General features: G+C 56.6%; 2 protein-coding genes across 5 annotated transcripts; one reads left to right on the forward strand and one right to left on the reverse strand.

The window, feature by feature from the left end:
• Positions 1-94: 94 nt before the first annotated feature.
• On the forward strand, positions 95-4499 carry PDCL (phosducin like). 4 transcript variants are annotated; one of them, XM_039561748.1, is made up of 5 exons: positions 95-155; positions 643-685; positions 976-1150; positions 1770-1951; positions 2862-4499. In XM_039561748.1, exons 3-5 carry the CDS (start codon positions 982-984, stop codon positions 3411-3413), a joined length of 903 nt encoding a protein of 300 aa, XP_039417682.1. In that variant the 5' UTR covers positions 95-155; positions 643-685; positions 976-981; the 3' UTR covers positions 3414-4499. The 4 variants fall into 4 exon arrangements, with proteins under 4 accessions (XP_039417682.1, XP_039417683.1, XP_010396162.3 ...); XM_039561749.1 differs by lacking the exon at positions 95-155 and adding an exon at positions 190-251 and having other exon boundaries at positions 642-685; XM_010397860.3 differs by lacking the exon at positions 95-155 and adding an exon at positions 354-469 and having other exon boundaries at positions 642-685.
• A 2919-nt stretch (positions 4500-7418) lies between these two features.
• Positions 7419-18950, reverse strand: PTGS1 (prostaglandin-endoperoxide synthase 1). Its single transcript, XM_039561747.1, has 11 exons — positions 18804-18950; positions 13395-13511; positions 13125-13265; positions 12237-12380; positions 11725-11906; positions 11554-11637; positions 10988-11234; positions 10175-10461; positions 9360-9507; positions 8681-9056; positions 7419-8600 (listed from the first exon to the last, which is right to left on the reverse strand). The coding sequence occupies exons 1-10, from the start codon at positions 18910-18912 to the stop codon at positions 8701-8703; spliced, it is 1815 nt and encodes a 604-aa protein (XP_039417681.1). The 5' UTR covers positions 18913-18950; the 3' UTR covers positions 7419-8600; positions 8681-8700.
• Positions 18951-24300: the final 5350 nt, after the last annotated feature.

The following is a 24300-nucleotide window of genomic DNA, read 5'->3' on the forward strand; positions in this document are numbered from 1 at the left end:
CGGTGCCGTTCCCGGGGCGGAGGCTCCCGGCCGTGCCGGTACCGTTCCCGGTGCCGGGGCGGGGGCAGCGGGGCCGGGCCGGGCCCGTCTCCTCCCCCGGCCGCCTCCTTCCCGCCGTGCCCCGCGCGGCGGCCCCGGAAGGCGGCGGGAGCGGGGTGAGGCGGCGGCGCCGGGCCGCAGCGGCGGGGCCGGTTCGCTCCGCTCGGGAAGCGCCGCTCGGGCCAGGGCTCCCGGGCCCCGCACGCTCCCGGGTCGGAGCGCGGCTCTCCGGGCGGGAGAGGGGCGGGGGCGCGGCCCGGGGGTCCCGGGGAAGGCGCAGGGCGGGGGCTCGGCCGGGGCGGCCGCGGGCGGCTGAGCCGGTTCGCTCGGGGCCCGCGGCTCTCACCGGCCCCGGCCGCGGCTCAGCGTGTCCCGCCCAGGCTCGGCCCCTCTGCGGGGCGATCCTGGTAATCCCGGGCCATCTGGCGCTGTAAGCGGCTGAATCTGGCGTTGGTTAGCTCCTGCGGAGCCGGGAGCCGGGCTGTGCCTGTGGGCTGGCGGCAGGGTCTGTGTCACACACACGGCCTGGGCTGGCTGCGAGACCCCTGCACGGTCACGTGTGAGCGCAGATGAACTGATTTGATTAAAATTTCTTCTTCCAGGTCTTGATAGAAGCTTGTCTCTGAAAGACTGGAAAGGAATACAGGTCAGAACATTTTAATTTGCTTAATTACATTGATAGTTTTTCAGCGCAAATAAATTATTGTTAAATAACGCAAATAATACTCAGTAGCTGGGAATCGGCCTGATGGAGCTGTCTAATGAGGCTCAAAGGTTTTAAATTGAGTTTGAAATTGTGGTTTAAGAATTAACCCAGGTGACTGACTGCACCGGGGGCTGTTCTCCTGGGGTTAAAAACTGCCCTGGGGAAGTAAAGGACCATTGTGATGCATGCTTGATCAGAGAGCATCCTCTGTTTTGTTAATTTATTTTTAGAGCATAATGACTACTACGGATGATAAACTGCTTGGTGAGAAGCTGCAGTATTATTACAGCAGCAGTGAGGGTGAGGATGAAGACAGTGAGAAGGAGGATAAAGAAAGAGAGAGCAGCATTCCTGAAAGTGTGGGCGAGGTGGAGCTCAGCAGCGATGGCAGTGCTGTCAACACAGGTATCTTCATATCAGTGTACTTCTTTTGTAAATCCTTTGTTTATTGGAAATTTTGTATGTTCTTTTAAAATCCATTTTTTGAAATGAAACTCCTGAGTGTATGCATATTTGAGTCAGAGACTGATCATTCCTGGCTGTTGTCTAACCTTACTTTCAATAGCTGTTCTTTTTTTAATGTTTGACTTCTCCTCTGAGAGGATTCAGCATTATATCTGAAGCAGTCAGGCTTTGGATAGAAAGCTGAGACAAGGCTGATTTGTACAATTTGGTTGATAATATATCATTACTTTTGTTCTGATTAAAGCCGTGCTAACAATAGGGGAACTTTTGTGGGCTGTGCTCTATTTCAAGAGCACAGATATTAATCTTTGGGACAATTTTATATAAGAGTAGCCTAGTTTAATAAACTGTAGCCTTCTTATTAAAAAAAAAATAGATACACGCTCAAGGACATGCAAATAGCAGGTGACTTCTTTGATTTCATTTCAGTGTTTTGCATAGTTACAAGAACATTTATGACAGGGCCACTGTTTTACTGATTTATAAATTATTCCTAAATGATAGGTAAAATTGTATTGTCTTTTTTGTACAAAATGCCTGCCTACACGCTTAATTGCAGGTCCCAAGGGAGTCATTAACGACTGGCGAAGATTTAAACAGCTGGAAACGGAGCAGAGGCAGGAGCAGCGCAGGGAGATGGAGCGGCTCATTAAAAAGCTGTCCATGACGTGCAGGTCTCACTTGGATGATGAGGCTGATAAGCAGAAACAGAAAGAGCTTCAGGAAAAAATCAATGGAAAGGTAGGATGGCACAAAGGAATTAAAATGCCACTTAAGTGTTTAACAGTTTTGTTTGCCTGTGATAACAAATAAGTGACTTAGCTGCAATACCAAAGAAGCCCAAAACCTTTTCCCAGATTTCTCATCTGTTGATCAAATAAGTCAGCTTCAGGGGACTAATGTGAAGGGTTGTACAGCAAACCTATGAATGCTGCCTCCCCTGCCTGAAACAGGTTTAGGAGCCCTTATTGATTTAGTATTTAGTAAGTGGATGTTGAGAATTCAAGTCCGAGCTCCAGAAATTGAAGATATTGGAGGTAGTGAATGGTTTTAATCAGCTGGGCTGTAAACTAGCCCTGAAGAGCAGTCAGAGAAGTTACTAATTTGCAGATGTATTTGTGCCTTCAGATGATGAAGGTTGGCTGTGCTCTTCTGTATCTTGAGTGATGCAGATAAGTTTAATGAAGCAGGTGAACGGATAGAAAATACATAAAATCCTGTTAATTTCAGTTCTACAGGCACGGTGGTGCCACAAAATGTTAACTGAAAAGCTAAATGAAAATCTGATGAGAAAGAAGCTCATCTTAGGTCAGGCACAGTTTCCAGATCAGCCCTCCCAGCTTGGTGAAAGCACATGTCCACCATTAACCTGGATTAAAGTGGGAGCCTGGAGCAGCCACTTGTGTTGTTAGTGCATCTGGTAGAAACTGGAATACGCAGGGCTGAAATCACTGTTCCCACTGGACATGGTTTCTAATTAGATCAGAATGGAGTGTAATACACAGGGTGCTTGAGCCTTCATGGGTTGCACTTTGCTGTTATTAAAGATGAGTGACCCACATTAATCCTCTTGATTTACATTCTCATTATGTAAGTGACCCATATAGTGGTGCAGTTGTTTTTCAGCAATCTCTCTGTGTGTGTTTTTTAGATGACTTTACAGGAATACAACATGATCCACAACGATGAGGACGATGAGGAATTCTTGCAGCGCTACAGGAAGCAGCGGATGGAGGAGATGAGGCAGCAGTTGTACAGTGGGCAGCAATTCAAGCAGGTGTTTGAGATCACCAGTGGAGAAGCATTTCTGGACACCGTGGACAAAGAGCATAAGAGCACTCTGATCATGATCCATATTTATGAAGATGATATCCCCGGCACTGAATCCCTGAACGGCTGCATGATCTGCCTGGCTGCTGAGTACCCAACAGTGAAGTTTTGCAGAGTGAAGAGTTCACTCATTGGTGCCAGCGCTCGCTTCACTAACAATGCCCTGCCAGCTCTGCTGGTCTACAAGGCAGGGGAGCTCATTGGCAATTTTGTGCGCATCACTGACCAGCTTGGAGAAGATTTTTTTGCTGTAGACCTGGAGGCCTTTCTGCAGGAATGTGGTTTGCTGCCAGAAAAAGACCTACTGCTCCTGACTTCTATACATAATCCATCTGCATGTTACAGTGAAGACAGTGATCTGGAAATAGACTGAGCCATTTATGCCAAGGGCCTGTAGGTGTAGTTGTGCTGTGGGATGTTCTTGTGCTAGGGATTGTTCTCTCTCCTCCATCGTGTGGGTATGTATTCCTCCCCTTCATGCACTTTGACTTTTGCTCATTAAAAATAACAAGGAATTCCTAACATTTTCTTAAATTAATTCCATATGTACAACTAAAACAGTCTCATTTCTACGCAATTCAAATGTACTTTACTTACCACGAAGTTCTAACACAATTCAGTCAGCTTAGGAAATTGTCTGCTGTCATGTCTCAGTGTCCTTACACGTTTCAATTGAGATGTGGCCACCAGCTCCCTAACACAAGAACTGAGACCGCAAATAAAAGAGTTTTTAAAATTCAAGACTTACTAACCTGATGCTGAACTGCTCCAGTAAAAAGTGTGAGGTCCCATGTTCCATTCCACAATTTGCAGCCTCCTTCCTGGAAGTATCTTGTTCTAACACTTGGCCTTAAATTTTTGTTCCTCTCTCACTTACAAATAACGACAGCCCCTGGCTTCATCCTGAAAATTGCTTTTCAGCTGGAGAGAGTTCTTCTTCCCTTAACCTTCCCTGAGACATAAATGCAGCTCTTAATACATTCTTGGGTTTTAAAATACCCATCCTTGGAGTTCACAGTAGTCACTTGATCAGAAAATGAGCTCTGCCTCTTCAGAGAGACTATCTGCTACAGAGAGCTCCAATGTATGTGCTGCACAGCAGCAAGGAGAGTTTTGTTGGCAAAATGCAGAATTAGGACTTGAATAACCTTAGAATTTCATCTCATGCTAAAATTACTAAATCAGTGCTAAAGTTCTTTTCTGTCTGCCTTCAGTAGTAGTAAGTAGACTGTCATTACCTAAATACATGACCCAATGTAATGCCATGTTTAATGACTAAATTTAATTGCAATTTTTATGTAAAGCACTTTGGAACACCAGGAAGAAATGCACGTGTCTGTGGATCTTAATAAGAATGGATCTTGGGCTAGAAAAAGGAGAGTTTCTAACTGTATCTATTTGAACTGTGTTTTAAAAAGTAGTATGAGCAGAAAAATAAACAATCTGTAATTTAAAGTGACTGAGTTGGCACAGATTGTAGCTGTTTTAAGGAAACTGGCAGAAATCCAGGTTTTCAAATGTGATGAGAGATTATTTCTTTTCATCTGAGAATTGCAGAAAAAAAACCATGTAAGTTATATGAAATTAAATCATTGAGTGTGGATATCAGCACACTGAAGGAAAATATCAAAGTAACTGTAACTCACTTCCAGGATGACATTCGGTGAAGTTTGTTGTGCAGACAGGGTGCATTTTAGCATCATCATAAAACCTGTCTTGGAGAGGGGATCAAGGGAGAGCTGTCTGCTTGAGTTGCTTTGAAGTTTTATTTTTATAAAGTGCTTTTTTTTTGCCCCCTATGGCAGCAAAATTGTAACAGGATCAAACCCTCTCCTGCTGCTCTGTGTCCAGTGGCCTGGAGCAAGGTGACTCCTGGTGAGGAACCTCCTGTGCTCAGGTATGGGAGAGATGGTTTGCAGTGCCAGTAGCAAAAAGGAGAAGAAAAAAGGTCTGAATCCAATTAATCATTGATCTGGAAGGATATAACAAGCACAAGGAAGCGAGGGGAGAGAAGCTGTGCCCTAACCCTGCTGCATGTTCATGCACAGGCCACACAGCTGTGAGCAGGGAGAGGAGGCTGAGCTGGGAAAAAGCTGCTGCTGCTTTTGCCCTTTCTTGAAGCTGAATCTTCAAGGAGTTCTATAAATAGGAGTTGAAAAAGCACTTGTCAGGTAGGTATACTGCCTCTGGGAAACGTTTTGGAAGGAGCAGCTCAGTGCAGGGAGGCAGCCGGGAATGATGGGTGTTACAGGCCCTAGTTGTGGGATCACCTGGCTCTGCTCCCAGTTAATGATGTTCCAATACAAACAGTAGAGTTTGGGCATGGAATGTGAGTGCACAAGGAAGCACAGACGGCTGCTTGGCAAGGGCAGGAATGAAATCCTGGGATGAGCTCAATATGGACATTTAATCATGGTGCCAGCATGGGTGCCAGGCGGTGCAGGACAAGATTTAGCAAAGAAAAGATTATACTGAGTTTTTCTGGCCTCCCATCTGCCTCTTCTTTGTAAAATGTTCAACATATGCCCTTTGCTGAAAATCCAAACGAGGTTTCCTGTGCAGTCACTGGTCTGACTCCCAGGGTAGAGGGGCCTGCTGGGGCGGGCTGGGAGTCTAGGGACTCCCCCCAAGGGGAGATTGCTTTTCCATCCAGGGCCCTTCACCTCCTGCTCAGTGAATCATCGCCTCCGAAGCCACACAACCCCAGATGGATGATTTCATTGTTGCTGCACGAACCCAGGCAGCCCCATCCTCCTGTCCCTTTCCATCCCCAGGCGGGTAAGCCGCAGCTGGGCTCCTCAGAGGCCTGTTTAAAAATCCAGAGGATGTCCAGCAAGCTGTGTTTACCAAGAGCTCAAACAGAGGGTACTTCTGGCAGCGCTCACCTCTGCACCAGCCCCAGAGCACAGCAGGGAGCCCTTGCCATGGTTGGGTGATGCTGGTGGCCGCACCAAACAACTTCATGTGTGGATGCAAACACTGCCTTGGATGTGGCTGCACCTTGTGCTGGACAAACTGCTGAGGGTGGGAGTGATTTCTGCAAACTGCTGTGGCTGGAAAACCAGCACAGAAACAAGAGCTCAGCTGGGCTGGGAGAAGCTCTGTGTGCAGGGCTGTGGGTGCCTGGGCTCCTGGGGGAGATTTCAGTCGTGTTGGATGCTGTGCCTGGGATTGGTATGTGTTAGTCCTTCAAAGAAACGACTTCAAAGCTTTTCCTGCTAGTGGGAGGGAGATGCTTTGCTGTCCTGGACTGGTTGAAAGAGGTGCCAGGCTTGCAAGTGCTGGCTCAGCTGAGCTGGTTCCCAGTGGAACATGCCTCCTTGGTGGCAGAGAGCACCCAGGCTGCTCTCGGCGTGCCCGAGGGGCTCTCGTGCAGTTATCGGTTGGTCCCAAAGCAGTGCTGGCAGCCAGTGATAGCCACGAGCAAATGCAGGATGTTGTGGTTTAACTGAAACGAGCCGACCTTGTGCCTCTCGCCAGATGGATGAGAAGGATGCTCGGGGCTGGAGCAGCTCCTCGCCAGGAAGGGCGGTCACATGCACAGCTGGAAGTGTGCTGGGCTGGCCGGAGGCACGTGTGGGTGGGGAAGCACCGTGTCCTCCTTGGATTGCTGCTGAGCACTTCTGCACGACATGGTGGGAGTGGGAGCACTGGGGTATCCATGTGCCAGGACTGGTCAGGGCCAGCTCAGGGGAGCACAGAGCAGCTGAACCTGCCCACTGTGCCTTCGGGGGTGGTGTCAGCCTCTCTGCCTCCCCACATCCTGTAGGAAATTAAAATCCAGATGGGTATCCTGGTAATGCCATCTCACTTCAGAAGGGTTATAGAGAGTGAGTGAAAAGGCTCGTGCCTCGGGAGTCCCTGCTTGCAGATGTTTCCTTTGACATTCTCCTAACACGTCCCTGCCAAGGCACCAGCCCTTTAAACCTTCCTAGTTTAAAATTCCAGTAACAGCTCCCTGGGAGTCCTGCCGGGATGGAGCAGAGGCTCAGGAGTGGTCCCCTCCTCCAGGACAGCACAGGAGGGAGCTGCAGCTGCGTGCTCTCATATAGCCCCTGGCTATTTCATGTCTACAAAACACCCAGGCAGCCAGATTTATGTGTGGATAGATTTTTAAGTGATAGAAATACACAATGTTGGTCTAAGCACTGTGTCACCGTGGAATTACAGAATATCCTGAATTGGAAGGGACAAACATCATCACAGTCCAACCCCTGGCCCTGCACAGGACAACCCCAACAATCCCACCTTGTGCCTGAGAGCATTGTCCAAACACTGAACTGTGGCATTGGAGCAGCACAGGGTTGGGGGGTGGCTGGAGGAGAGTGAAGCTCAAACCCCCTTCAGGACACTCAGAGACCCTCATGGAAGCATCTAAGGGAGGGTGGTTGCTCTGTTTATTGCTTCAGGAGCAATCAGCAATGGCCCAGCACAGTGCTGGTGAGCACAGCCAGAAATTAGAGGAGTTTTAAAAATTATTTATTATTTTAAATGTCCTTTCTCCTGGAGCTTAACCAGGATCTGATGGGGATCAAGGCCAAGTGACAGTGGCTGCCAACTAGCACGTGGCTGGACTGGGCAAGGTGAGGTCTGTGTGTGTTTCGGGAGGAGGACAGAAGCAGGCTCTGTGTGCTGTGAGGATGTGTTTGCTGAGCTGTTAGTGCAGAGAAGGGTGATGATGGAGGGATGGAAGAGACTCCATCCCTTTGTGTGCACAGAGGTAGCATCTCACTCTGAGCAGCCCCGGGTTGGCAGCCAGTGGCACATGCCAGGGTCCAAGCCAGCATGACACAGGAGGTCTGGAGATTGACCTCGTGCTTCTCTTTGGTCTCCTCTAGGAGAGATACTGCTTTGGTTCCTTCTCCCAGCTGTGCATGTGTGCTGGGCAGGCTGTTGCGGGAGAACAGGTTCCTACTGCAAGCTCAGCCACTGCTGGGGCAGCATGAACTGCACTGTGTCCTCCCCATCCCTCTACATGCTGCTGCCTCCTCCTCTGCATCCCTCGGGTAGCTCATTGCTTCACCAGGTGCAGCAGGGGAGGAAGGAGTGCTCCCTGGGCTCCGGGCTCCTCTATTCTGGGCAGGAAAGAGGGTCTATTTACTGGAAATAGATGTCGTGTGAGGAAAAATTGGACTCCTGGTGAGTAAGAATTAAGTCAGTGCTAGCCAGTTAACTAAAATGAAATTTTTTCAGTCTTGTACTTTTCACTAATTCCAAAAATGGTTTTCAGGCATAACCTGGATGTGACCCCTCCGGAAGAGGGGCTGCTGGTGGCCTGGTGCTGGAAGGCAGTGGGGATGGAAGGTGACAAAGCACTGGGGACTCCAGAGTGTCCACGGGGGAGCCCCAAAGCTGCTTCGTGCAAGGTATTCACTAGCAAGAGAACTGAGTCTGCTGAGGACAGCGGTGGCAGCCACACTCCTGAGGCACTCAAGCTTTTCAGAGAGCAGGGAGCAGCCTCTCCTCGAGGGCTGGCGTGGAGGACACCCAGGATGGGACCATCTCCTGTCCTGTTCCTGTTTGGCACAGGGGTGGCAGGTCCCTGTGTCCCCGCCGTTCCCTGCAGGAAGGAATAGGAGGATACTCAGCTCCAGGCTGGGAGCTCAGCTCAGCCTGCACCAGGGCAAGGACAGTCCCTACCTGGGCGGGTCATCCCAGTGCTAGAGCTCAGTAGATGATCCACCAGCCCGAGGGCGGCCGTGTTCCGCAGCGTCCGGCACACGGAACGCCACGTACGGGCACTTCTTCACGTTGAGGCACACGAGCTTCTCGAGGGATGCCGTCTTAACAATCTCAAAGCCGGTTGCTCCACCAAATGTACTGGGTTTCCAGTACTCTGGGGAGCAGATGGGATTGCCAAAAAGCCCCTTCAGGGAAAATGGAGCTCCAATCTCCACCATGCTTTCCCCAAAAATGCCATTGGGTTGTGGTTTCTCGAGCAGCAATCCTGGGTAAAACTCCAGAGCATCAATGTCTCCATACAGCTCTTCCAGCTCTGCCGCCTTCTCTTCCTCTCCTGCACCAAATGAACATCAGAGTGCTTTAGCAAGAGAATCACACCTGGCAAGGACTGGCCTTGCAGTGGGCAAAGGGAGGGTGGCTCCCTCGCAGGCAGCGGTGAGCCTGACTTCCAGGCCAGGAACTGTCCTCCAGCCCACAGGAGGAAGGACCCTTTCATCCCCTGCATCAGCCCAGTCTACCCCACTGTGGGGCCACGAGCAGGCAGGGCTGAGATGGGCAGGAGAGGCTGCTCTGCTGGGCAAGCACAGAACATCTGTCCTGCCCCAGCAAAGCCCCAGGAGCAGCACAGCAGCCCTACCTGTCAGCTCCTGGAAGGACTTGTAGGGCTTCATGCCAAACCTTTTCCGATACTCATTGAAGGGCTGTAGCCTCAGCTGCCGGGATTCCTTTATGACCCCAACGGCCACATGCAAGACATTGGCGTTGATGGTCTGTCCCCCACCGATCTGGAGGGGAGAGCACAAGGAGGAGCACATGTCAGGCACAAGACAGCACCAGCATCGACTCCAGGGGGCCACCACACTAAAGCATCCATGTCCTGGGCTCATGTTGTGCACACCAGCAGATCATTGCAGCAGCAAGAGCAGGGGGAACCAGTGCACAGTGCAAAAACCAGCTCTAGAGCAGCTTGGTCAGGTCAGTCCTGCTCCCAGAGCAGGGCACAGTGCAGAAGTCCCAGATGGACAGTGACCCAGTGACCTGGGAGGAGGAGAGAGATTTCAGGCTCACAGGGAGAACCCAAATGCCCAAAGGGCCTCAGGCTCAGCCTCAGCTGGGCTGCTTCGCACAAGCAAAGAGGGTCAGGAATGGAGCTGCAATCGCTTGGAAGAAAACATCCATGCGATGGCAGCAAAGAACTGTGCCAGACGCTGCTCCAGGCTCCGCTGCTCCACAGCTGGGGAGATCCTGGCTTCCACAGGCTCCTGGCATCACCGGGATGTTTACTACAGAGCGCCCAGGGCAAGCAACTGGGGCTGCCAGGGCCAGCCTTGCCACGGTGCTTGTGGGGAGGACTCCTGATGTGCCCATGAGGTGCTGCCCTGGGCAGACTCGGTGTGACATGTGCCCCACTGCATGAGTGTCCCCCCTGGGGAGGGCAGAGCAGGACCTTACCCTTCCTGCTATTTGCTTGGAAAAGGACTCCACCAGCGCCTCCACGCCGTAGTCCATGAGCATGGAGGTGTTGTAGAGGAACTGCTTGTAGCTGTACTGTTGACCCTGGATGATGAAGGAGTCGGGCATCAGCCCGTGCCAGTGATAGAGCTGGTTGAACTCCACCGCGATGCGATTCCGGTACTGGAACTGTGACCCAAACAACAGCTCGGGGTCGAACTTGAGGCTCAGGTAGTACCCACTGAGGTGCTGGACGTAGTCTTCAACAACTATCTTAATGGTCTCCCCTGGGCAGGAGAAAAGAAGCAGCTGGCAGCAGCAGGAGCCACCAGCTCTGTAGCTGAAATCTGCCACAGCAGCATATCCCAGCACCCATCCACCTCCTCCTGGCTATGGGCTTGTTGAATTGGTTGGGAATTTTAGTTAATTCATTTTTCAACAGCAAAAGTCAGTCTGCCAAAACCAAAGGGCTCCTGAAGGAGCTGACCTGGATATATTTCTTAGAGATACTGTGGTGACATGGCTTATTTCTGGATTTTGATCAGAAATTACTTTTCCTGAGATGATAGCAAATTCATAATGAACATTAATAAGAAATAATTCAAAATTATGACAACCTTTTTCAAAATTAGTATTTTCGATGGACCAAAGCCAATTTTTTGCTATATGGACCAAAACCAATGATCCCCAGAAGGCTGCTGGAGGAACTGCCTCAAAGGCAGTTTGGCCATTACCCTCAAACAGAGGCTGGCCAGCGTGTGAGTCCTTGGGGGCCGCCCAGGGGGGTGGCACATGGCAGTGCTGGTTCCTCACCGATGAGGATGAGCCGCGCCGTCTGGAAGAGCTGCTCGTCACTCCAGGTGGGATGGTCCCTCTTGAGCAGGTCGCAGACACGGTTGTGCTCGCGCAGCCAGAGCGTGGCGTACACGCAGAGCCCTGGCAGCAGCCCAAACACCTCCTGCCCCACCGCCAGCTGCTGCTCCTTGGGCACGCCCGACGGGTACACCATGTGAACAGGAGCATCGGTGACCATGGGCGGGTACACCTCTCCATCCACCACCTGGGGACACAGAAATGAGATGGCAGAAAGGGCAGAGGGGATACAAACATCCCAGTAAAAGCCTGCCCAGCCAGGAGCTGCCTCCCTAAGGGCACCACATCTGCCCTCCTGCAAGAGGTGAGTGGAATGGAAACACCTCCCTCATACAGCCCTGAACCCCTGCTGCTGTCAGAGCAGCTGCATCCCAAAGCTTGTCCCCCGGCCAGCAGCCACACAGGGCGTCAGGCCTGGGGTCTCCCAAGAGCTGCCAGAGGAACATGGGCTTCAAACAACCATGGCTCACAGGACTGGGATGTGTTCCAGTTGTGCTGGGTGGTACCTGGAATTTCAGCTTCCCATCTCGGAAGAGTCGCAGCTGGTGCTGCCGCTGCAGGTTGTCCCCGTACAAGTGTCCCAGGTCCACCTGTGGAGAGAGCAGGGTGTCACGGTCGCTCTCAGAGGCACACGGGGCCCGGCCACCCCCTGGCTCCCGCTGTCCCCGTGCCCTCACCCCATGCCCCAGCGCCTTGGTGAAGCCGCGTCCCATCTTCCCCGATGTCTTGAAGAACTGGTGGGTGAAATGCTGAGCGAAGAAGGCAAACATCATGTTGGTGCCTCGGGGATCAGCTTCGAACTTCTGCCGCAGCAGGAACCTCTCCGCCAGGAGCTGGGGGTCGGGGAGCTGCAGCTTCCCTGCGAAGGATGGAGGTTGAGGGCAGATGCCCAGTGCCGACCCAGATGCGTACTGGTGCTGTCTGCTGTGTCTGTTGCAGCATCAGGCACACACTCCTCTGCACAGCCCTCTCACACAGGCCATGACATGCCCCAGCAGCTCAGCCTGAGCTGTCCCAGCAGCATTTTGGATGCTATCAAGCTCCTCCTGCTGTGGAGCCAGCCTGGGCAGGAGAGTGGTAGCACGTGGCACTGCCAGTGGTGCCGTGCAGATGTGTCCATGGCAATGAAAGCTTGGCCATGGCTGGGTGGGAAACACTCAGGGTGCAGGTCCCCAGGCCAGTGACATACCTTTGGTCCCCATGGGCGTGGGGCAGTCGTCCGGCACGGGCGGGAGGATGCGGGTGTAGTAGCTGACGTTGGCATAGGCCTCCCAGCTGATGTAGCCATAGTCAGAGTTGAAAGTGGGGGGGCTGGGGATGAGATTGGCACGAACTGAAAGGAGAGAGGGGGATCACCACTGTGGGGCTTGAGGCAGCACCCCACAGGCTCTGCCCCTGCTCCCTGCCTGCCTGCTCTGTGCTGCCAGACACCCTCCCCAGGCACCCCAAAAACCAGAAAGGTACCAGCAGTGGAGGCATGTGGGCATCCTGGGCTTTGCTCAGAGCCTTTTAAAGGCTGCAATTCCCTGCAGAAAAGGAGGGCTTGTGCTAGTGTGCTAAGAGGATTCTTGGATGATGAATGAGATGACAAACCCATAGAAAGGGTGAAGCCAACAGCCGGAGCCTTGTGAGCGTGTCGCTACAGCTCCAAGAGCTGGAACCTAAATATTTATGCAAAGTGATGAATATGGGGACATGAGTAACAAGGGCCATATTTCCACAGGCTGCTTTCTGTGCAGCTGTGAAAGAGCCCCCTTGGCCCAGGGAGCGCAGCATGCCAAGAGCTGCTCATGTTCTCCAGCCAGCTGGCAGCCTGGCACAGTGCTGGGGACCCCCTACACCCCACTGTGACCCAGCTGGGCAGCCCCCCTGGGCACAGTGACAGCGTGACAGGGTGATGGAAGGATAGGGTGGCAGCCTTCTGGGTCTCCTGGTGGGGTGACTCAAGCCTAGTGCCCACCTTGCCCACAGGAGCTGCTCAGCATTGCTGCAGCCCTGATATCTGCACCCACATTTCTGCTCATGCCAGGGGGTCCTCGAGTCCTGCTAAACCCCAAGACCCTCTGCAACCCCTCACCTGTTAGGACGAGCCTCATGAGTGTGTCCCTGATGAAGGTGCTGTTGATAATGTCCCAAAACCACCTGAAGTGGGTCAGGATGAAGTGGTAGAAGGCAGGACTGGGCTTCAGCAGGTTGTGGAGATGTGTCCAGAACTCAGCTGGGGGAAACAGACCAAGTAAATCACTCTTCCCACTCCCAGCCCACCCACACCTGTTGTCAGTGCGTGCTGCGGGCACAGTGCTGCCCTGGCACCCACGGGTGCCAGATCCTGGGGAGAGGGACTTACGGGAGGTGCAGTTGACCCCATAGTATCCCGTCCGTGTGCAGTCACACTCGTATCCTTTCAGGCCAACCCTCACACACACCCCTTGATTCTGGCAGGGGAAATAGCAACAGGGATTCACTGCAGGGAGGGAGAGAGAGGGAGACATCACCATCCAGCCACCACATCACTGCATCTGGCGGCTCCCTGCTCCTCAAGGGAGAACACTGCCTCAGACCCAGCCTAGCCAGGCCCAGCTCAGGAGAGGAGGTGCTTTGATGCAGCCACGTCCATGAGCCCAAACCCCAAGAAGTTTGGTGCCAACAGCGTGCTGCAGGAGCCAAGCACTGCCCTGTTTTGGTGGTCTCCCCCATGCCTGGGGGCGTAGCTTCGTGCCTGGGGGGCTGCTGTGCCCCTGGAGCCCCAGCACAGGATCAAGCCATGCAAACAGCATCTGTGTTAATAATAACAGCCATTGTCAGGGCAGTTTGCTTTGGCAGGCGGCCCCTCCGCGCCCGCCGCCCCGAGCGGATGGAAAGGGCCTCTCTGGGCTCGCTCCCGGCTCCCGCCCAGCCCCTTCCTCCACCACCTTCATGCCCAGCCTGCAGGGACGAGATAAGGGCCCCTTCCCGCCCGTCCCAGGGCAGTGGGATCCCGTGGGACAGGGAGACCCCCTGACACAGAGCAGCTCCCACACTGGGGCAGCACCATCCACACCAAGCCCCTCCAGTCCATCCCCGAGCAGGAAGATCCTGGTAACTCCACCATCTGCAGCCCCTCCAAGAGCACCAAAGTCAGGAGAAAGAGAAACACAGTCCATGGTGGCCAGAGACTCCTCTGCCTTCCATCAGCCCTAGGAAAGCTCTGGAAATGGGGATGTCCTCTGTCACAGCTGCCTCCCAAAAGCCTCACCAGTGGCATCCTCAACCTCACCAAGCCAGGTCTGTCCCCACAGACCCTGCACAGAGCCTTTGTGCCAGGAGGAGGAAAATGCCTAAAGCCCAGACCTCCTGGAGCACACCTGGCTGAGTGTCGGAGTGCACTGGAGGCCACCAGCCCCACTGGCTCACACAGCACTCAGGGACAAGGGTGCCACCAACACAATGCCCAGCTCTGGAGCTGCTGGCTGCGGGAATGGGGGGACGGGCAGCACCCTCAGTGCTGAAGAGACGACAGCCACTGCCTGTGTGCCCAGTGTCACAGCTGATGGAGGAAGGTCTCCTGAGTCCATCAGCTGCTCCATGTGGTTTGTGAGCTCCCCAGATCCCTGCCAGGCCTGCTTCAGGTTCTTCTGGAATTTGGGAACAGGTTCCAATGCTGGGGTGGAGAGATGGGAATGCAGAACACAAACCACATTTTTCCATAGGAAATTGCAGCTAAAAATTAACATCTTTGAAAAATAAAGCTAATTTTGTGAAGTTGCTATCTCACAACAGCCACACACTCGGGGCAGGGTAGGGATGGCCTGGGAGCCTGGGGCTCAGCCGGCAGCTCAGCCGGGCTGTGCTCAGCCCTGTGGCCCCAAATCCCTCACGCAAAGACACGTTCAGCTCCCAGCACTGCCATCAGGCTCCCTTTCATCTCAGATCTTTTCATGTCTGCAGACGGGAGGCAGCAGGCAGGATCTTATTTATCTCAGACAAATTAAGGTCAGACCACCCGTTCAGATTTTTGCAAGATGGGAATTTTTGGAAAGGGGGAGGTGTTGCAGCACAGCTGGAGCATCCTCTGGGCAATTCCCACGCCGGTAGATCCACACTCGGCTCTGCTGCAGACCCAGCAAAAGCCCCAAAGAGCAGCCCCGTGCCGTGCCCGGTGCAACCCGGGGGAAGCGGGGCTTTTGTGGGTGCCGCAGCCACAGGGCTGGGAGGATGCTCCGTGCCACAGGCTCCGGCACTGCCGGTCGTGTCCTGCCCCGTCTCTCCAGCTGATACGGGGAGTCAGGAGAAGTTCGCTCTGCCAGGACGCTCCCCGGTGCGGGGCTCGATGACAGTCGTGTCGAGCCCTCCTCCGAGGCGGCTTTGGCAGCGTGCCGGGCTCGGCCGGGCCGCCTCCTCCCACGGTTCACCGCAGTGTCAGTGCCGCGGGGTCCCGGAGGTGGGGTGGGAGCAGCATGTTCCAGCCAAAAGGGTGGGAAGGGGATAGAGCGTGTCCTGACCCGCGACACCAACCCCCTCACACCCTTACGGAGCCGCCCTCTGCAGCAGCTCCGTGCTTCTCCCCGCCCCGGCCAGGAATCCTGCGCTGGCCTTGCCAGGACGGCTCCAGGTATGGGGAAAGCCGCTGCCAGTGCGCACGGGGAGCGCGGCCCCTCCGTGCCGGCAGGGCTGGTGCACACGCTCCATCACCGCTGAAAAATGCCAGATTTCGGGGACAACATCCGTTCTGCAGACCGCAGCCAAAGCAACCTGGGGTGAATCATGACCGGGACGGAGCCGGGCTCGCTCGATGGGACATGGCCCCACGGCCGCAGGCTTTGTAGACGATGAAACGCTTACGCACTTTTTTGTTTTTCTGATCCAGGAAGGTTTTCTCCGGCCCATGAACTGTTCACAGCACACACGCCGCAGCCAGATCGTCATCTGCAACCACTTCTGACAGCACCAGGAGCAGGAGCAGCATGCCAGGGCCACAGCTGTGTTCCACGTGGGCTCAGCGATCCTCCCCCTGCACCTGAGCCAGGCTGCCCGCCCGGGATGGGCTGCAAAGATGACACAGCCCCAGGGCTCTCCTGTGGCAGCTGGCTCCAGTCTGCAGCCCGGGCTGACTCTCAGTGAGCCGCACTGCGGAGGGGATGTGCAGGGAGGAGGCACAGACCACAGGCATTGTAAACAGGCATGAATGCAAAGTAGCTCTGCCAGAGGTCTCCACCTGCCCTCACGCAACGGGGCCTGTGCCCGACCTGCCCCGTGGCTGGGGCACACGGACACGTTGGGGTGCTGCCACTGCTCCTGTTTGGCAGCGTGAGTTGTGCAATGGCTGCTGAGAGGACGGTCAGGTTTACTTTGCAAGAACACTTGAACAAAACTGCACCCCTGAAGGCAAGTTAGCAGCCAAGAGCAATATCTGCAGGGAAAACTGAGAAACACCATGGGACCAGCCTGGCTCTGCTCACAGCCAGAGGAAAAGTCTACAGAGAACAAACACCATGGCTCAGAGCCAAGGTGCAGCCGGTGAGGAGTCAAGGGGAGTACTCTGAGCAGCAAACATCAAGTGAGCAGGAGATCCCAGCCTCAGCCCAACATCCTGTTATTTGGTCTTCGAGAGCAGATCCGAGGACTAGATTAGGGCTGTGGTCCTCCTGGCGCAACACTGGGAAGGAGCAGAGCCCAGACACTCTGCTAACAGCACCTCGGGGCACAGCACAGTTCCCCTAATTTCTCAATCAGATATCTCCCTCCCTAATTAAGGCTTGGAAAAGAGCCGTCCTTTCATGTATATCATGCATCCCAGGTACTTTTTTCCCCCCACATAGTGAAATTTGCTTTGATCGTGGTGTGCAGGAGTCAGCTCCAGGGCTGCACCACTCCAGAGTTGCATCTGCCCCAGCTTCTTCAGGCACGTGGGTCCCCAGCATGTCCTCAGCCCTGTCCTGTGCTCAGCAGGACACACAGATGCTGGCCAGCTGTCCTCAACTCCCAGATGAACTTCTCAGGAAGATAAGACACATGCAAAAAGATGGCCAAGCGGGAGAAGGAGCTGTGCAGAAGCTGTCCCTTGCCTGTCTCCACCACCTGTGGTCCAGCCCAGCTGGTGACAGCCAGAGCCATCCCCTGGGGGACCTCCTTTCAGCAGACGTGGCTGATGTGCCCTGCAGTGGGGTGCCTGCCACCTGCCCAGACCCAATGGGGTCACTCAGCACTGGGGCCACCCAGCTCCACTGTTTCTGGTGGCTGGACCTGCCACTTCCTGCCAGGTCACAGCCCAACTCCTGGAGTCCCCTGCAGAGCTGGCATGGCTGCCCTCTGCATGGCCATGGGATCCATTCAGCCATGGGTCATGTTCCCTTTCTGGAATGTTCACGGCCAAAACAGGAAAGTCTGCACCTTGAGATCACTGGTTTTGCACAGGACCAGCTGCTCCAGCACAGAGAAGTCCCTCCTCTCCCAGCAGGATGGGGTGGGAGGGGGTGCAGACAGTGGGAAGGGCAACATACCCTGCTCTGCACCCAGCTCTGCTCAGCCCAAACCCACCCGGTTCAGGCTGCTTTTGCCACGGTCCCACTTCCCCTGCGATGGGAGTGCCTGCTGCACTTTGCATGCTCAGCCTGTGCACATTTTGGGGACTCCTGGGTGTGGGCACCTCGCTTCCCACAGCAGAAGGTGGACCTGAGCAGGCTGCTGGAGACAGGGTCACCATCAGCACCACTTGAACACAGGTGGCCAGAGACCCTTGAGAGATGCAGCCCATGTGCCTGGGCTTGTTTTGCTCAGAATGTTACTTTAGAGAGGAACTGTAAAATCTGACAAGGGCCCCAAGTCCATGCTGTTTTTCTTCAGGGAGGAAGGTCATTTCACAGAAGAGGAACTGGAATCAATGCCATGGGTAAGGACCTGGAGGAATCTGCACTGTAGGGGCTGGGGATGGAGCTGATGGGATTCGAGAAAGAGTTTTATTTAACCACATGCTCCATGGGTGCCTGCCATAATCAGCATTATTCCTCAACATCTCCTGGTGTGCCTGAGGTTGGGCAGCACGTGGTGAACTTCTACAGCACATGGGCATGGGAACAAAATGATGGCTGAGGCCACCAGAGCCATCCCTTCAGCTCCCAGCCCTCCGTCCTCACTCCCCACTGCAGTGTCACCGGGCGTGTGTTCGGGGACAGCGGGAAGGGGCCTGGCTGCCAGCACACATGGGTATTGTCCCTCTTTCTTTCGAGAAGCCTCGTCCCGGCCGGGAGGCTGCCAGAAGCAGCCGGGCACTGTCCCTCAGCCCCGGGTGGCCCCGGTCTTGGCGGGGGTCCAGCCCTGTCGTGAGTCTCCGGCTGCCTCAGGCCAGCGATTTCTCCCCAGGCCCTGCGTGTGGTCCCTGCGCGGCCGCTGCGGGAGGCGGAGGAGAAGTTTGTTCTACCCGGGCTCTTTGGTCCCAGCCAGGCGTGACGGGCCAAAACCTGCGGCTCCGGGCGCTGCGGGCACCCTGACCCGGGCGGTGGTCGTGGGGCTCCCGCCAGCGGCCCCTGCCCACCCTGCCTGCCCTCCGCCCCGGACACCGAGGGCACCAGCCGGGGTGACGAGCGCGATCCCACCCGGGACCCGCCGGAGCGCGGCCCCATCCCGCAGCGCCCGCCCCGCGCCCCCGCGTCCCCGGACTCCCGGTACCGGACCCTGCGGGTCCAGGCTCCCCCGCGCCCCCCGGTGCCGAATGCCCCCGGTGCGGGATGTCGCCGCCCCCGCGTCTCCCTCCCTCCCGTTGCGGTCCCGCCCCGCGTACCGGAGCCGGTGCCGGCGGCGCTCCCGGCGGCGCAGAACAGCACGGCGTGGGCGAGCAGCAGCCGCAACCCCGCGGCCGGCTGGGCCCGGGCCCGGCACCCACCGCCCATGGCGAGAGGCAGCTCCGCCGCGTCCCGCCGTCGCACCCGGCGCGGCCCCGCCGCCCCGCCCCCGCCGCGCCGCCTCCCGCCCCCGACGGGACGGGACGGGGCCGCCTCCGACAGCCCGGCCCGCCGGGGCTGCCCCAGCTGCGCTCCCCTCCCCTGGTGCCCCTGGCCACCCCTGCGTCCCGAGCCGTGCCCCGATCCTTGTCTCTCCCGGAACCCCAAGTTCCCCCGTTTGCCTCCCAGTTCCCACCTACCTGAGCATCTCCATACCCACCTTCTGGTCCCCACATCCCGCTGCATCCCCACGCCCATGCCCTCGTTCCCACATTCCCCTGCATCCCTGTTCCACACCCCGATCATAGCTCCCCCACTACTCCATGCCCACCCCCTGATCCCCTGGGCCTGGCTCAACTCCTCCGACTGGTCGCAAGAGGCTGCCCTGGCAGTGCTGCCCCGTTGTGCCAGGAGCCAGGCTGCCAGAGCCGCCAGTGGCCAGAAAAGCTGAGTTTATCGGTGAAACCATCGCCGGGTGTTTCCTGCCAGATGCTTTGTTCCCAGCACCAGCCGCTGGCAGCAGGGACAGGATCCAGCCAGCCCAGCCCGGGCAGGCACCAGCCACCCCACAGGAATCGTGTGGGGCTGGGAGAGGCTCTGCATGGCCCTGGGGCAGGTGAGAGCATGGTGGGCTGCAGACCTTGCTGGGACGTCCCCAATTGGTGGAACCCAGAGCTCAGAGCCTGCGGTTGCTGACCCTCTTCTGTGCTGCGCTGCAGAAGCGGCAGAGACCCCAGCACAGGCCTGGCTGTGTGTGAGGATTATCTCGGGTTTTGCTGAGCTGCAGGAAGTCCTGGCAGGCTGGGGGTGTGCAGTTCCTGCATGGATCCTGCTTGATTCCTCTGCAGGCTTTCAGCAGCAGGGAGGGAGTGTCCTCACAGGGCAAGTGGCTTTCGCAGGTGTCCAAAAATGAACAAGGGCCTCAGATCTCACTTCAGCAGGCAAATGCACCAGCCATGACATAAACATGAGCTCAGCGGGCTCTCGATGCGCTCTGCTCGATGCAGGGTGGGGACGCTGCCTCTGCCTCCCACTGACGAACTCGAGCGGGGAATTGGGGCAGGTTTTGCTGTAGGAGTGCAGCTGGTGCAGTCAGTGTGTGCCAGGGCTGCTCCTGCCCCCTGCCAGCCTCCCCGTGGGGTCACAGCCCCAAGGAAAGCAGTGGCTCACCCTGTGGGTATTTCCCCTCCATTCCCTCTTGCAGCACCACCAGCCCCAGCTCTGGCCCGTCCCCCTCCCGTCCTGCACCTGATGCTTGACACTGTTGACCGCAGCACGTGTGACCCCCCTCCCACTGTGGGCCAGCCCAGCAGCCCTTGGGGATGTCCCGCTCCAGCAGTGCTCCCTTCTCACTGCCCCCTCCTTTCCCTCTCATCAGGTTTTAATAACCACTCTCTTGCACAACACAGGAAATGGTTGCAACAGCCCGGGACCAGCTGTCTCGCCAGGACTGCCAAGGGGCTGCCATGGAGGGGCTGTCCCCACGCTTCTGGGCCAGGGAGGGGTGCCCTGCAGACCCCCATCACTCCTGGTGTCTCTCGAGTGCCCAGACCCCTCACTCCAGTGCTCAGTGCTGCACTGGGTTGCTCAGCTCTAAACCAGCAGCCACTGAACTCCCTGGTGCCAGCCCCGGCTGCCAGCAGACCTCCTGTGACTCTGTCTGAGCTGCAGCCTACGATGTCTGACCTCAAGTCCCAGGATGGGAGCCAGCCTGGGTGCCCAGATGAGCTCCTGTCCCCAGCCAGGGCAAGGGAGGGTGGTGCTGCTTGGGCGTTGTGTGAGAGAAAGCCTTGGTGCAAGGCCAGGGCCACCTGGGGAATGGAGGGCACGTCTGGGGGTTTGCCAGAGGCTTGGCCACCTGGGCACTGGGTCTGTCCAGCAAATGCCCTGACACCACTCTGGAATAGAAGGAGGATCTCCAGTGTGGTGCTGCCAAGTCCCACGTGTGCCTCACTGCCATGCCCTGGCAGTGGGGGGAAGCAGGAAGGCTGTCGGTGCTGCCCTGGGGATGAGCGGTGCCAGACCCACGGGATGGGTGCGGGAATGGCCACGGCGCTTCGGCTCCAGTGTAGGATAGGAAGGAGGAGGCAATTTCGAAGCCGTGCTGGAATGCACAGGAGCCCCGCCCGAGGCACCGGTGAGCGGGTTCACCGCCCCGGTGACCTGTCCTGCCACAGCCACGCGTGTTTGTCCCGGCGGGGCGGCGGGGCCCCGGTGCTGCCGGCGCGTCCCCGTAGGGAGGCAGCAGACACCGCCGATGGCAGCGCGGCGGCGGCGGCGGGAGGCGCTGGGAGGCGCTGGGAGTCACGAAGCATCGTTGGTGCTGAGCTGCTTCTGCCTTGGGCCGCCCCGCATCTCCTCTTCGGTTCCCTGAGACCCTCATCCCCCGCATTTGGGGTGGTGCTGCCCCCGGAATCCGAAATGTAACTGGAACAGGAGAGCGGTACACAAGAACCTGCGGCGGGTCAGCACCCAAAATCCTTCCCCCCATCTTCCCAAGGATGTTGGAGCCGTGGGGACACCCGTGCCATGGGGACACCTGGTGCCGTGGCCCCACAGCCGTGACAAAGGGGGCAAAGTGACAGCTCAGGGAGACCACCCACTGTGAGCCTCACGCAGGGAGCAGAGCTGTGGGGCAGCCAGGCAGGGGCACCCCTCCCCAGTCCAGTGCTCCGGGGGTGGCCGTGCCTGTCGGGAGTGTCCCCCCCTAATCCCAGGGGATCTGCATGGCCGTGGAGCATCCCCGGACTGACCCATCCTTGTCCATCCCTGAACAGCTTCTCTGGGATGGGGTTCAGTGGGGGAACGTCGACCGTGGGCTGCAGGGGATGTGCAGAGAACACGGAAGCTGAACCCCGCATTTTTCTGCTGTAAGGTTAAGAGGTGACTGGTGCCAAGTCCCCGTGGGGAAGGTCCCCGATAGCCACAGAAACAAGGGCACAGCAGATGCTGGTGGCTGGAGACCCTGCACGGGGCATTGCTCAGGGCTGGTCCCCCCTGCCTGGGCTCAGGGGGGCTGTGGGGGCACAGGGCCAAGGGGGACAGCAGCGGGGCAGCCCGGGGGGCAAAACCCTCCCCGATGGCCGAGCAGCCCTGGCGGCCCCCTCCCCAGCTCCGCCGGGCACAGCAGCGGAGGACCCAGCATTTCCTCCGGCATGGGGAACTGACAGACAGTTTGGGGGGCTACAAATCAGAATTGAAAAGCCGGGGCTGGACAGGCTGTCTGGGAACTTGTAACCTGAGCCCCAGGAAAGGAGGACTCAGGAAAGCGCTTTCAGCAATCATATTCATCATCTTCAGCTCAGGCTCATTAGGCTCGCGGAGCCCGGCCCCGCCACCGCCAACGCCTCCCGCACGCAGATAGAGCCGGCCGGCTCAGACAAATAAATGCTTCCAGCTTCCCGGTGGATGCGGCAGGTCAGGGAGCATCTGATGCCAATTACCCGCGGTGTAGGGTTCCCCGGCCAGCCCCGCGCAGCGAGGCGGCTCCTGCGCTCCGACCCTCCCGCCCAGGTCTGCCCCGGCCACAGCGTGCTCGGCCACCTACACGTCCCCTCCTGTTCGGGGTGGCCCCAAGGATCACCCCCTGCTCTCAGCGCCAGGAGCGATGGGAGCAGCCAAGGGGAGAGTTTCAGTCTTCTGTTACAGGGGGAAGAACAGCCCTGTGTCCCCGCGCTTTGGGCTCCTCCAACCCGGATCAGGGACCGGCACTGGGACTGATCACCCGGGCACTTCAGGGGATGGTTGAAGGCCACCTCACACCATATGGCCATCCCCACCAGTGCTGGGCACCAGCGTGTCACTGCTGTCACTCCCTCCCAGGCTGTCCCCACACAGGAGCTCACAACAGGGACCCCCCTCCCTGCTCCCTGGTGCCGGGCAGAGGGTGGAGAGAGACCCCGGCTGGTACAGCAGGTTTGGAGCCATCCTGGCTGAGTGGCTGGCAGAGGGGCACTGGGCAGCCCCTCACCAAGCAGTGGGAAGCGTGTTGGGGCTGTGCATCACCGTGTGACAGCACCTGGGTGCCCTGCACCCTACTGTGCCGGCCGTGCACATATGGTGGGTCCCACCATATAACCCTGGGGCAGCTCATCCCCACCTCAGGCCCTGAGCAAAGGACAGCTGTGGGAGTCTCTGTCAGATTCAGGTCCAAAATCACAATGGCACATGGAAACCCACGGACAGGGCTGGGAAGGGTCCAGGTATCCATCCGGAGGGGTGATGGCAGCCAGCACAGCCACGCAGCCTCGCCGAGCGCGGTGGTGAAGTGGGGACAGGGGCCTCTGCTCACCCCACAGCTCTTGGGGACAGCTGAACGTTCCCACTTCTCCAGGCTCAGGCTGGCCTGGATGTCCTTAATTGCCCAAAGGTCGGTGTCCCCGAGCCCGGGGCCACGTGTCGGAGGGACCCCGGGCAGGAACCTGACACGGACGCAAGTCAGTCGGGATCAACGCTGGGGGTCAGGAAATTACAACGGACACGAACCTAAATATGCTGCACGTCCCCCCAGGTAATCAGGGGCCGGGCCAGATTCCAGCTGACAGCTTAAATGCCTTAATTCCTCAGTCGCTGTGGTTTGAGGGGGTCCCGTGTGCCGTGGGCTTCTCCCAAATGGTCTCTGAGCTGGAGATTTGTCTGTAATTGGAGGCGTGTTGCATTCCCCTGAAAGTAGCCAGGTCCCGCTGGAGGGGGGCTGCGGGAAGGCAGCAATTTCCCTTATGGAATTATTTACCTGATTAGAGAGTTTATTTTATCAAAATTGCTTCAGAATGGGGCTGCTCGGTGTGTCCAGCACAGGGAGCTCCCCAGTGGGGCTGGCGGCCTGGAGACAGGTAATTTGTGTGGTTAATGGGACTAATCCACCAGGCAATTACACCAATAGATTTCACGGCTGCAAAGTGCTCTGTTCCCATTAATTAAAAATCTGTTAAGAAGATTAGCACGTAAAGGTATCAAAAGAAACCCACGAGTTTCTTTCCCCACAGGCCCCCCGAAGGCGAGTGTGGGAGTGCTGGTCTGCTCACATTAGCACAAAAATGATTTTTTTAAAGTTAAGGGCTTCACATCCAAAGTAACCGCTGACAGTTTACCCCGACTTCCCTACCAAGAGGTCTTTTATTTTTAATTACAGTTTTCTAAAATTAGCCCTGATTGTTCGTGTGGAGTGTTAGCTTAAATATATTTGGAATGTGTGGTTTCCCTGTGCATGGTGGCACAGGGCGAGGGGGGCAGCCCCCGGCCCAGCCCTGTGCCACAGCATGTGCCCCCACTGCTGGGCTGGTGCTCAGGACTGCCCAAGAGGGGTCAGGGGTCCGAGGGGTCCGAACTCAGCATCCC

The sequence above is a fragment of the Corvus cornix genome, chromosome 17, assembly GCF_000738735.6.
Source record: "Corvus cornix cornix isolate S_Up_H32 chromosome 17, ASM73873v5, whole genome shotgun sequence".
NCBI classification, from domain to species: domain Eukaryota; kingdom Metazoa; phylum Chordata; class Aves; order Passeriformes; family Corvidae; genus Corvus; species Corvus cornix.